Source organism: Erithacus rubecula (genome assembly GCF_903797595.1).
Source record: "Erithacus rubecula genome assembly, chromosome: 5".
In the NCBI taxonomy this organism is placed as follows: Eukaryota; Metazoa; Chordata; class Aves; order Passeriformes; family Muscicapidae; genus Erithacus; species Erithacus rubecula.
In genome coordinates, this window is record NC_136687.1 from 31,080,178 (window position 1) to 31,094,179 (window position 14,002).

Here is a 14,002-nt window from a genome sequence, read left to right on the forward strand (position 1 = left end):
TTTTTACTGCTTGTGTCTCAATTTTATTTGTATGGCTGGATGTCCCCAAGGTCCTCCTGAAACATCTTCGTAAGCTCTTCCTCTGAAATTTGACCTTCCTTTTTTATTCTGCATTTTTTTCCCTTAAAATTCAGATGTTTGGCAAAATCCTGAGATAGGATATTTGGTCTTTAAACATCTCTTTCACCAGTCCTTAACATTAGAGATTTATAAGCTTAAGAGCCAAGAATAAATTGTCTGAAATTTTCTGCTTGGATTTGTTTTTCCTTGCAGATTCTCCCAATTCTAATTTTATTTGTCTCAGCTGTTGCTAACTTTACAGTTCCTGCACATCAGAAAATTTCTCCAAGTTTTGCCAAAAGGCCTCATCCTCTGGCCTGATAAGTCTACACCAGACTCCACCATAATTAAGATGATTTGGAATTTCATGCCTTTCCTTAACAGAAAGTTCAGTGACACTCAGGTCTATGAAACCAAGGAGATCACACAAAATTACTACAAGAAGGTCAGCTCAGATGTTGCCTCTTTAGCTACCACTAGCCAAAGGAATTATGAACATGATTTTCATTTGCATTAACAATTAGATTATTAACAGAAATATAGCCTCAGGACTACTATCATAAAATAATCTGAAAGCTGGAATGACTATAGAATACTTATAGTATTTCAGAAAACCAGATAATTACTTTTGTTTATGGATTTCTGTTCCATGTCTCCGTAACCAAAGAAAAATTTGTATGCCTGTTAAATATTAAATATTATTTCAGAACTGACTTCTGTCAAAAATAAAACAGATTGATTTCCTGGTCATAAAATTTGTTGGCAGCAAAGCAAGATTTAAGACATATTGGCATGCTTAATGAGGAACAGGCAATTTCTAGATGGAAATCTGTGGGAAATAGTGAAGAAATTATAATTGGTGGTATAGCAGTAAGATGAGGATTAATTCACCAGCTATGTGGCTGGTTTTGATCAGTAAGCTCAGCATTTGGCTAACAGGTGCAGCTACTATTCAATAGGGTTCATTTACATCAAGTTTTGTGCCTTAGAATATAGAAAGATGTTAAATGGGTGAAAACGTGACTCTATTTCTTGAATTATGTGCATTATTTAATAATGCAGAGTTCAATTATATGTTACAGATGAACTGGGTTAGAGACAACAGATTAAAATATCTTGACAAGTATCTTACCAATGTATTTCTTGAGTTTCAGAGATCTGAATGCCAGTAAATTCATCATTCTGGAAGGACAAGAGGGTATTCAGTCCACAAGAATGCTATCTTCAGAAACTGTCTGAAGTTGGAGAAGCAGCAAGTAGGTGCCCATGCAGCTGATAAAGTGATATATTCTCCTTATAGGAACCCTCAGCAATAAATACTCAACCAGCAATATCTACTTTTCAGTATCCATGAAAAATTGGTCTAAGTTTCAAACCATTTATCTAACCAATTCACAATGACTGCCTGAGGCCATGAACTTGACTCCCTCTCTCCCTTTATTATTTTTATTTTGCTATATCCTGATCTCCTCAGGTTTTCTAACAAACACCAATCAGTGCAAACCTTTCACTAAACCAAAAAATAAATCCCCACCTTCTAGTGCCATCAGAACTAATTTCTGTGTGTCCAGGTAGTTTTTGTGGCAGTCAGTTATGTGGCATGCAGGGATCTGGAGTGCCCCACCCTTTTTCAGAAGCATCATCATTACTGCTTCCAAAGGAGCAGGAGATGACATGGACTTGACCAAAGACTCAGGTCTTCCTTGAGTGCCTTTCCAGTCAGAATCATTGCCACAGCCTCACTTCCAGGCCAGCACATAAAAAGCACAAACAAAACCAGTTATATAATTTTACAGGGAGAAGTAAGTAAATAAATAAATAATAAGGTGCTGCACTTCTGGAGTAACTTGCTCAATTAACTTTCGTGCTTTGCTTATTAACCTGCTGATGTCTCATTAAGTCAGGGATTGCAGTTTAACGGGTTTAAAAAATAATTTAAATATATAAGTGGATTCTAAGATTCCTTAAAAATATATTGACCCTTTAAGTAAATGGGCCATTAGAAGCCTAACTACAACTTCTAACTCATACCCTCCTGGAATATTTATCCAGTTTAAAAGACAAGCTTTAGCAATCTTAGAACAGCTTAACAACATAAAGTTACTGGCAAGTGTGTAAGAGACAGCCAGCTTGTATTTCAAAGCAACAGCTCCTAGAACAATTACCAACATAAATTTTTTGATGAAGCATTTATGAAATAACTTGCAACGAGGATGGAGAAGAAAGCCTGAAAAAGCACGTGCATGCTCATCATGATACATCACACTGTACGTGACACTGGTTGGTTGCCCAGATTAACAGATGCAGGCCCTCCTTCAGGGAGGCTGACATGACAAATCTCCCAGAATATGATGCCAAGAGTCATACTAGAACTTGAATGAAGTCAAAGAAAAATATTTCTTTTCAGAATTATTTATTGAACAATATCCTAAAACAACCTTTGATGTGAGAATACATCTATTAACCCTATATTTGATACATGTTCTGTTGTCAAAAAAAAAAATATGCTGGCAGTCACAGTATGTTCTTAGTATATTTAAAATTTTGCAACTTGATCATGTGCAATGTTATTTGTTTAAAGAAACTTTTAAATCCTCCAAGATGATTTAAAATTCTAAATGACTTTTTAAGGATTTCAGAAACATACTATTAACACCTTGACAAATAAAAAGTTCATATCTTCAGCAAACTATTACTTCCTGCTAATTGCAATTATGCAGCAGAATTGCAAGTTTTGCCTTCCTGAGGGATATGCAATCCACAATTACTTCAGAAGAGCAAATACATAACAGTTGCAAGGAAGGAAAGGAAATACTGCTTTGATGCTGAGCTTCTCTTCCTGTCTAATTGGCAAGAAAGCAAACCCCAACTACATTCAAGCAAATTGATAACCCTGAGATCATAAACCTGTAGGACTAGGAAAAGTTCTCACAATCTTGACAAGTCAAATTAACTCCAGTTAATTCTGATTATAGCAATGGACTGCTTAAAGAGTGAGTAATTTTACAGAGTAAACAGTGGGATTGCTGGAACACAGGCCTTTAGTGAGGGAAGTACAATCTGGTGATGTTGCTCCTTTTTTACCTTAGAGGTAAACATGCTGCATAGAAATGCATTTACCTGTAAAGCAATTCCATCAAAATTCAGTCAGAAATCTTTCCCACACAGCAGTACAGAGGACTTGGAACTCTCACTTTGGTTTCAAAGCCTTATCAGATTTGTCAGATTTTAACAGTATACCAGCACAGCTGTTAACTTTAGGCCATAAATTAACAAAACTTGCACCTGCAGTTTAGTCCTTTGATTAGAGCACCTGTGCCTGCCAGGGTGATACCATTTCCCTGGCTTTAAATTATATTTTCTATTCTACTGTGAGCATTAAATGTACTGAGTTCCAACAACGTGCAAAAAGTAATTTCTCAGCCAAGCCTTCCATGTTCAGTGGAAACAAAAATTCAGAGGAAAAAAAAAAGCCCAAAGAAGATTAAGCTTTTCACGATTTTAACATCTCCACTGAAAGGGTGACCCGTGACATGGTCTAAGTTATAGATGTTTCATAACCCTAGGGAACTCTCAAGCCATCAAAATTTCATTAGCTTCACAGCGGTCCCAGTACATTCTCAAGTTGGACTGCTGGCCTCCCTATTAATAAATAAATCAACTGCAATTCTTTTTAGTGGCTAAACTCTTTGTTGAAGTTTTATCAAACACCAGATATTCATTGCATAATTTTAACCACTGCAGAATACTGAATTTTTTAACATATTCAGAGTCTTCTCACACATAAAAAAAACCCAGTCTAACTTTCAGATGATGGATGACGTTTTGGCACATTGTAATCAGATAATTTCCTTTCTAAAAAACTGTAAATATAAAATTTATTGAAAAATATGCCAAACCTGTGGTACCTATGAAGCAGTCACCTCTTTGGTAATGTAAATATACAACTTCCTATGGAAATAGTGTGTGCATACATGTATACATAAAAATGTATTTTCAACATCATTAACCAAGTGTTTTACAAAAGAGTCAAGAGAATTTGTTTCACAACAGACCTTTCAAAATCACAGGACTGCTCAACAACTTATTCTAGATAGCTCTGCAGCTGAAATACCAAGCATTATCACACAGAAACTCCACTGCCAAAAGGTGGTAGGCAAGTACTTCTTGTCTTCCTCTTTCAGAACTTGTCTCTGACTCATAACAAATTTTCCAAGCATGACACAAGATACCTGTGAACACTAAAAGTTGTCTGCTCAGTAGCATTAAGTCCAACACAAAAGGAGGATCCCATCTGAGATAGTGGTTTTGCACAAGCATCTTCATGCAGAAACAGCCACCAGCAGAAAAACAAGTATGAATAACAGCAAATAATAGCTTTGGTTTTTCTTTCTCAAATTGAATTTAAAATAATAAACAGGAAGGACTAAACTTTATTGCCTGTAGTTTAAAATAAAAATGCATTAATTTTTTAAGAGTCTCCATACATGCATACATACCTACATAGCTATTTCCCACAATGTGTTACCGTCATTGCTGGAGGACAGCAATAAAATTGCTCTAATTTTTGTACAGCCAAGCAGACAGATTTAATAAATTAATAAAATTACATGTAGACATGCAGGCAATAGTCATCACTAATTTTCATTGTTACTCATTTTTCTTTATTCCTCTTTTGGATTTTTCACATAGACAGTTATGAAATTAAAAGAAGAATTGTTTTAATTCTACCAAAGCTGAAAATCTTCTGCAAATAAAAAGTTAAGATTTGTACAGTCAGAATTTAACACCACATTAGATCTGTTCATAACCTCAAGAGGAAGTAAAAAAATTTTGAAAGGCTTTAAAAACGAATCAGTCAATTCTATTAACCTATTTTCATTTAAACTCTAAGACTTAATATACAATGGTCATACTCCACATCCTACAAAGCTGCTAAGATTTTTGTTGCAGATTTTAATTGCACAGTAATCCAGTCCCCCAGGCACATCAAAGGCCACATGTCCCTCTTCACCACAATTCCAATTGCTCTCATGAGTTAAGAAGTTTAAAGCACAAATTTCTTTTTCAATCACATGAGCCCTGTTAATAAGCTATTCTTTGAGTTCACTCATCCATTCTAAGATTCCCCAACTTCTACAAGATGTCTTGAAGAACAGTTTACAATGAAACTTTTGAATGCAAGGTAGCCTGGGGAACAACTTTATCACCACTTAGCTGTTCCCCAGAGGGTAACAGGTGACATGGCCTGAGATAATTCAGAACTAATCTTTTTTTGTGATTCAACTTTCAAAATTACAGCTAAAGCATCACACCCAAAGGTTACATTAGTTAGAACTGATGCTGAATATTGACTTTTATGGGAAGAGGAGAGGGGGGGAAAAAAAAGAAAAAGAAAAAGAAGGTAAATAATTCAGGGTCATTCTTTTAATGATTTAAAATTACTGAGTGCCAGCCAAAACAGCAAATAAACATTAATTTATATATGGGCATATGCATAAGGACTTACCGTTTTCACTGTCGGACTTGTTTTCATGTTCGGTATCAGTCAGAGTGAGGGCTGAGTTGGAACGGCTCGACAGACAGGAACTGCGCCCTGATTTGACCCCCCTGCCCCAAAGTCTCATGGCATGCTCTGGAGACATCACTCCTTCATTTTCAGTATCAGCATCTGACCCTGCACTGATAGAGTAACCTCTGTGGGGCAGCCCCATTTCCGCACAAAATGCCAGTCCTCGACGAGCTGCTGGTTCACAAACTCCTAACTGCCTTAGGGTAAAATTCTGTCCTGATTAGGGGAAAAAAAGATAACAAAAGATGAGACATTTTGAATTATTTTATTTTAAAGAATTCAAAAGCAAAAACTCTTCATGTGTATAATTGTCTCAGATATCACATAAGGTGTTTTGTCAAAACTCCACCTGAATTACAATCAAAGGGATTCTTTTGTCTCCAGCTCTCAGCAGTATTTTATCAACTGCTTAAACACAGCAAAAGTGAACCTGGGTAGCAAATAAACAAAACAGAACCTACTAACTAAGAAAAGCCAATTCAGTATTTGAAAGAATTAAAAAAAAAAATTTAAATTTTTCCTTTTTTTCAATGAAAAAATACTTTTAAAAGCATAAAAGCACTTAATGAGGTATTTGTCAGGATTTTTACTTGGTTGGTTTTGGGGAGGGTTTTTTGTTTGTTCTTGTTAGAGGCCAAAGCAAGAAGCTGTTTTCCCCCATAGAAATATCAGCTAATGTGGCAATGGAAAAGCTAAGGAGGAACAAAATTCACCTGGTTTTTATTGATTTCTCTGCCCTACTTTAATACACAAATACAAATAAACATAAACATGGCCACCTGTTACTGCAAGTACTACAGCAAAATTGTTATTTTTCATGTCATTGTATTTTGAGAATCATTATACACTTTTACTGCTGAAGCAGAGTCTGTGCATTTCAGCAGAATTTTAGCCCTGTTTTGGGGCAAAGCAGGAGACCTAAGTGAATCCCAATGATTGTATTAATAAATTAGATGCAATAAACTTGTGACACTTCAATAACTTAAAGTGTCTAAATTATGCGACACTCAAAAATGACTGCCTGTTTAATGGCTGTGTCTTCATCCTACTTTTATGTCTGTAGATTTAAGACATTTTATGATATATAGACACTTGGCAAGCTCCTTTGCATACCTATATCTATAATACTTTTCCACCCTAGCCCACAATTATTTCACAGGTCTGAGAATAAATTAGGACACGCATTCAATTTTCAAATCTGACAGGCATCCTAATTTCTCTGTAATTAGTCATTTATCATAAAAACACACTAGCAAGATAATTAAAGCTTATAATACATCAAGAACAGAATTTTATACATGAGAAAGAAATAGAATTGCAAAAGTATGAATACAGATGTGCAAATAATTCCTGAAATGTTAAGAGCTAATGCACTGGTCATTGACTTTTTAGAAGTGATCTGGTTAATTATTTTATTCTTGCAGTCACCTGAAGCTGCTGCTGCAAGTTTCTTTGCAGTCAGAACCATAAATCAATTCTGACAATGACTTTCATAAATAATGAAAATCAATTACTACAATTAGGTACCAATCAAACTACTTATTATGCAGCTGTGAATAGACATTGGAATGAAAATATAGCTGGGGAGGTAAATATAAAGGAGTAAGCATATCTATGATTATGTCTGAACGGTGTCAAGGGTATAAGAAAGGGGATTATCATGCACACTGATAGTATCTTGTAATTTTTTAAAGCTGCCATACCATGTGAATTCCCAGGTTTTATGGGAGCTGAAACTAATCAGCGAAGGAAACAGGCCAAACAAACCGCCCAGTGGTAATAGGGTCAGAGCTGAAAGTGGTAAATGTCTAAAATGCTTATTATGTTGCATTTTTGTAGACATATGCTAAAGGTGACAGTTTAGAACTCTGTTTTGTGCATTTGGTACATTAGTATGTGAATCTACATTTTCAAACAGTTGCCTAAAATCAGATACAAATACAGAAAAAGCCTCTGTGCATACACTGTGTATACAGTGTGCATATACAGGTGTCTCTACACACATATGGAGCAGATAAGGTGTGAACACAGTCACACATGCAGCATCTTATTTATTCTAAAAAGAGCACCATGAGAAGCAAAATGGAAAGGAAAGAGGTGTTTTGACCAAAGACAAGGTTACTTGAGTCATTAACAAAACCACTGCTGACTTCAATGTGACAAGGTGCTATGGCTATGGTCCCCACAGGCTCATGGTGCTGAGATGAAGGCAAGGAAGGATGCAGACAGACACAGACACTGCCCCCTGAGCCACACTCAGAGCATCTGCAGCAGCAGGAGGGCACCACACCCTGCAGCTCCCCCAGCATCCTGCTCACCCCACTGCCAAAATGCCCTTTCACTCAGGCACAGCAATTTGAGAAGGATACTGCACACACACTTCTTTTTTCATCATAAGCACTTAAGAGAAACTACCTGAGGCATCCCAGAGCATCTTCAGGAGCTTCATAGGAGACTTGGTCCCAGGCATAACACACCACCTACCATCTAGTCAAGGATTTTTAACTTTAGGTTTACAACATTCTGTCTCCACATAAAATATCTTCTTTTTCCCCCTCTCTTGTAAATGGTAAAAAACCTCACAAAATGGCACTGCACAGCCAAAGCAGAAAAAGGGGGCTGGTTTGAATATTGCCCTCTCATCCCATTCAGTATATTAGAGCTTTTCACTACACTCAAAAGTTTTACAACATAGCCCAGAAATGTTGTAACAGCTTTAGAATCATCAGGCTACATAATCTTCTGACCTAAAGCCTTCCTAAGAGCTTCACTAAGAGGATTGTTGTCCATGTAAGTTGCCTACACAAATGAAAAAACGAAACAAAACAGACCCCAAACAACCCACAAAACCCAAACTGAGAAGTTGACATGGAAAAATAAAATGTTTATTTCTGTAGAAATTCAAAAATTCAAATCCCAAAGGAAATCATACATTTATGATTGGAAAATTTTCATCATCATAAGGTTTCTGAACCATGAAAACATGAAATCTTCCAGGATCCAGGGGAAGCTGAATACAGCTAGGATGCAGACCTAGAGAGTAACAGACTAGTTGGGAGCTTTTACCTGATAATAAACACTATGAAATCAAACTAAAAGCTGAAAAAGAGGTTGCATGAGCTCAGTGAGAAAGAAGAGCATGAAATGAGGATGTTCTTGTGTTCATAGAATTTCTAATTAATCTTTCCAGAATGACTTTCATGTGAGGAATTTACTCAACTGTTTCTTACACTTTAACATTTGCCATTTCTCCCACTGGCTGTCAGAGCCTCAATAGTTCATAGAGGCTTAAAAATGGCTTGGCAATTGTAATGAACCAATTCCTGAGAAAAAAATACAGGTACAGAATACATAGGTACCATAATGCTTTGTGGGTTTTATCCCTTTCCTTTAAAAAATTCATGAAGTGAAAAGTAGAAACAAACTTAGACACAACGTTTCAAGGAGACTTTTTGTTATGTCATGAAGTTAAATTTTAAAAACTGACAGTAATGCTGTTTACTACCAGTCAACTATTAGATGCTGCATTTCTCCTGGCTAGGAATATCAATTTATGGGTATTGTAAGGATTGCTGACATCCTCCACTTGTGCAGACAAGAGCAAAACTAATTAATTAATAACTCTGAAATAATTTCCTAAATTTTATGCAGCAATCACTGTTAGAAACTCAGCATTTGCCAACAGTGACCATAACACTAACCTGTTATGTTGCAACTTTCTGTGTAAGCAGTGATCCATTAGGATTGGTGCACCTCCCTAACTACATCAGTCATACAAAAAGGATACCAACATACTTTCAGTACATCTATGTCTATATATAGAATTAGTATTCTTAAAAGATAATGTGATATTTCTCTGCCAGAATCACAAATTTAGAATTTTTTGTTTAATCAAATACTGCTTTAAGAATGTTTTATATGTGCAGAAATGGTGTAGTTCTTTTTAAAGCTGTAGGTTAAAAGCTGGAATTAATGGAAACTTGCTGCACTTGTGCTACATTTGTTTCCCCCACCTATTTTGGGTAAGTCCTTCAAAGACCTCTGTAATAGCTTAAGCTTCAAGTTGGAAATGTTATCTGTGCAAATGGGTTTTTGAAGAGGACTACCAAACAAAAGAAAAGGCCCTGTGGTTTTTCATTTGCCTGTGTCTGCTCTAAGTTGGATCTATACTAAATATAAACAAAGAGATATTATCTTAAAAACCATGAAACGGTGAAAGAATCAAACAGAAGGAATGAACAAAAGTTGCCAAAAGAAAATTTGTCAGCACCTCCAGCCATCAGCACTGTCCTTACTAATTCATTAACCACTGATAAATTGACAAGTCAGGTTTTACCAACAATAGACCATAGAAAAAAAAATCTGACAAGCCTCCAAAGCATCTGCCTAGTTAGCATAAAAATACACCCAACTATCCTGGCTTTTAAACAGAGGAATTATAGCTTGTCTTTGCTGACTTTGGTTTTGTCCTAACAGGACATACACTGAACCAAAAAGGCAGAGGTCCCAAACACATCCAAGTTTCTACTTTAAATTCTGTTCAGTTTGACTCTTTATAATGTTTCACGCCGTATCTGCCTCTCTGAATCATTTGTTACCCCTTTTTTTACCCATCATTTTGTCAGTCCCCTTTCTAATCTGTTCTTCCTTTGTATTTTACCTTCTTCTGCCGGCCTAGAACACATTTCAGGCACTCAAAAATCAAGCACTTTTTCTGTATAATCACTATGTGATAATGCATGACAAAAATACCAAAGTTAGCAAAACTGAAACATCTAAAGCTGTACAGAAGCAAAAAAATTATCGTGGTCCTTAGGAGAACCAAACTTCTGCCTTACATTTCCTTGGCTTGCTACCTATTTTTTTTTTTAAATTAAGTCATTTCAATTCTTTAGAAAGCAAATGAGGAAAAAGATCTTTCCCTATTTTTGTGTCTACAGATTACTGCATACAAATACATCTTCAACAATAGAGCATTTATTATATAAGCTTATTTTATAAGCAGCACTGTTATCAAAGTGTTCCTACAAGGACCATACCGCTTTCTGCTACTCTGATATGGGGAAAGCACTTACTTCCTTTTTATTTCATATTTAGACAGTATATAGGGGCCATATTTCTCCTATTGAAGTTCTTTATGCAGAGCTCACATCACTTGCAAGGAACTGTCTTAGGAAGAAGAATGTGGAAATAAATGTACAGTGGGATAAGAAATTTGCTGAAAATAAATGGATAAAGATTTACTTTTAAAATAGCAAAATAGATACCTTAGATGCTCTAGAAAACTCTGACAGGGAACACACAAACACTGTCCCAGAAGTCAGACTTTTAGGTGGGTAGAACAGAATTGCACAAAAGAGAGAATGACTAACAGATGTCACATAAATTTCACAATATATTTAGTAGAAGGGAGTTTTCAAAGCTGTATGTGCAGAATTCTGTTCCCTAGGATGCAAAGAAAATGCAGTGAAGACTGACAAGTAATGAACTTTGCCTATGTCAACATTTTCTTTCTGATTTGGTATAGTATTTTGTTGTTATTACTTCAGCCTGATTTTTGCTCTTGTGGAAACTATCTGTGAAATTTAAACCATCCTAATCCACTGTATCACATTTTCCTCCTGTTCTTAATTCCTGTGTTTTTCTTTTCACTCATCACAACCATCTTCCTTGTCACCTTTTAATCTCTTTTTCTTGACCTTTCTGCTCTATTCACTTTTCCATCTTAACCTCCTTTTCTTGCCATTATCTGATTTAGAGTGGAGCTGTAAGATTCATATGAAAGACAGCTGCTCCTCTAACACATCCAGCAAGCTACATAATAACAAAGAGCATTCAAATTTATTAAATCTCATCAAGTGCTCATATAATTTTCAAATACTTGTTATTCTCAACAAACATTAACCAGTTCTCACATTCCTTATGGACTTTTAAAGGAATTTGGGGACATACTCAAGGTCTTGGTGATTTCTGAAAAGGTTAGTGCCAGATACTGTGAATTCTTTGAGCTCTACTTATTATGCTACTCTTGCTAGAATAGCTTTATGCAAGACTCAAAACCCAAGTCAATTATTGGGAAAAAAGTAAACAGTCATACATATATACTTGTATATTTGTGGGAAATAATGTATTTGAAATATATTACTTGAAATAAAGAATTTAAAATCTGACGTGATTTTATTACTACAGACTCACAAGGAAACACTAATTGAAAAGATAGCCTGGGGAAATTTTTATTTTCAGATGTAGGAAAGAATTGATGTGTATGAAACACAGATATCTTCTTGTCACTGATCTACCAAATTATGGTTCAAACATGCAGATTCTCCTGTGCAGTATGGGAAATTCATAATTTTATTCCCTGTTAGGCTTGAGGTGGCAGGGGATCTGCAGTCCTAATCCTCAGACTAGAATATAAGGAGCACTTCTTAACCCAATCTAAGGATAAAGGGCTGTTCATCAAGCACATCTGAAGTTACCACAGAGTAAGATTAAAGCCAGCTGAAGATAATTTCACAACTGCACAATTCAAAGCTGTGAAGCAAACATGTTCCACTAAATGAATTAATAATTTAAACATTATGGTTCCAAATTTGGGGATTTTATATTAAAATCTGGTTTTATGACTATGATTATACAGTATACAAACTAAATTAAGAGAAACCAGCACAGCTGTTCCAATCATGGGCTGCAAGAGTCGGAAAAAAAAGGATTTGTGGATTTAGGAAAGAAATACAACTCCATGAGTAGCAAAGAACACAACATCTTGATCACATGCAGAAAGACAGTATAGACACTTTAGGCCTCCATCTTAATATTTGGATCCTGGGACCAAAACATCAACATTCCAGCATCCATTTATTACAAAATAAGAATTACAAAAAAGCCTAAATTTGATAGATGTGAAGAAAATATGACCCCAGGCTAAGCAATGTAGAGATGATGGATATCCAGTCTGCAAGGAGCCTACAAAGACAGATCTGACAGGTATGAACTGCCACATTAAGGCTGGTATGGAGCTAATGACAAGACATCCAGCTTGAAATGGGAGAGGAAGGTGAGGAGCAAGGAGGCAGGATGAAGGCATGCATGCAAACAGGAGCTCAGGTTTACTGCTATTCCTCCATACAGGGAGGTGAGAAAACTCTACTGTTATTTATGCCTTTCCATGAGGGAAAAGCTTATCTGCCATCACAAGTGACCAGGTGGACTAGACCCAGAGGGATATATCTCTCAGCATGGTAGAAAACTCAATTACTTCTACAGGCTATGAACTGGTACAAAGTAAAAACCCAACATGCCTGTTTGAAGTCACCATGCATTTCAGTTTATGGAATTTCATACAGAAGTATTCCACTTGTATGGGAATTGACTCTTCAATGCATGAACAGAATGAAGTGCTCAGATCATCACTGTAGCCAAAAAGAAGCAATAACACAGAATACTGCCCCAAAAATTTCTGCAGAAATGAAAACTTCTTATTGCCTCTATCACTTCCTGTTACAATCCCCCAAAAGGCTTTTCACTCTGTGAACCCCCATAGTAAATGTAGTAAATGTAGCAATATTTTAATTTAGATGTTCTAGCAAAATTTCCATTATGCTGAAGATATGAAAAAATTTACCACTCAGAAATATTTATAGCACTACCAAAAAAGAAAAAAAAAAGGCAGAAAAACAAAGCTTGAAGTAAATGTATTTCCTCGGCTCTGCCATTTCCTCTTTTGGCTTCAATAAGCTCAATAATACCAAGTACTGGCTCTCAAGTCTGTAAGTTGACACTTTACAAACTAATTTCAGAAAGCATCAAGGAACTTTCTGAGAAATTACCCCTATTTTACATCTCTGCCTCACTTGATGCATTTATTTGCCAGTGATGGAATAAGCAATCACTCACAGCTTGGCCTGCAGCCCTGACTCTCAGCCCTAAGCACTAAATCAACAGACAGGAGAGACAGGACTCTTCAGCCTCCTTCATCCCTCTCCTATCCCATCTCTAACTGCACACTTTTCTAACTTTATCCTCTCTGTAGATGTTAACATACTGAAGTCATCTTTCATAGCCATGCATGGGATCCATTTGTCTCCCTAGCCCACCATTCAGTTTTTATTACGAACAGAAGCAGGACATACATCTCAGTATATGAGCTATGGAAAGATATAAAAGCAGTTATGGACCCTCTACAGTATCTTCCTTTCCATGAGGCTGAAACTCCTTGTGAAGGCCTCCTGCTCACCTTAATCACTATTATTAAGAATTTAAGTCTCCTATTTTGCAACTGGACTAGTTGAAGACAAGGTTTCTACACTATGGACTTGTAGCAGAACTGCCTGAACAAGCAGTCTGCTGCCAATAACCAAGGCTGATTTG

The 14,002-nt window shown here is 36.2% G+C and overlaps 1 protein-coding gene across 2 annotated transcripts in view; it reads right to left on the reverse strand.

Moving 5' to 3' along the window:
- TENM3 (teneurin transmembrane protein 3) overlaps positions 1-14,002 on the reverse strand; it is a 960,849-nt gene that overhangs the window by 292,055 nt on the left and 654,792 nt on the right. For both annotated transcript variants that reach the window (XM_079305926.1, XM_079305927.1), the window contains exon 9: positions 5,570-5,848. In XM_079305926.1, coding sequence (XP_079162052.1) covers positions 5,570-5,848 — 279 coding nt within the window. The remainder of the gene's footprint in view (positions 1-5,569; positions 5,849-14,002) is intronic.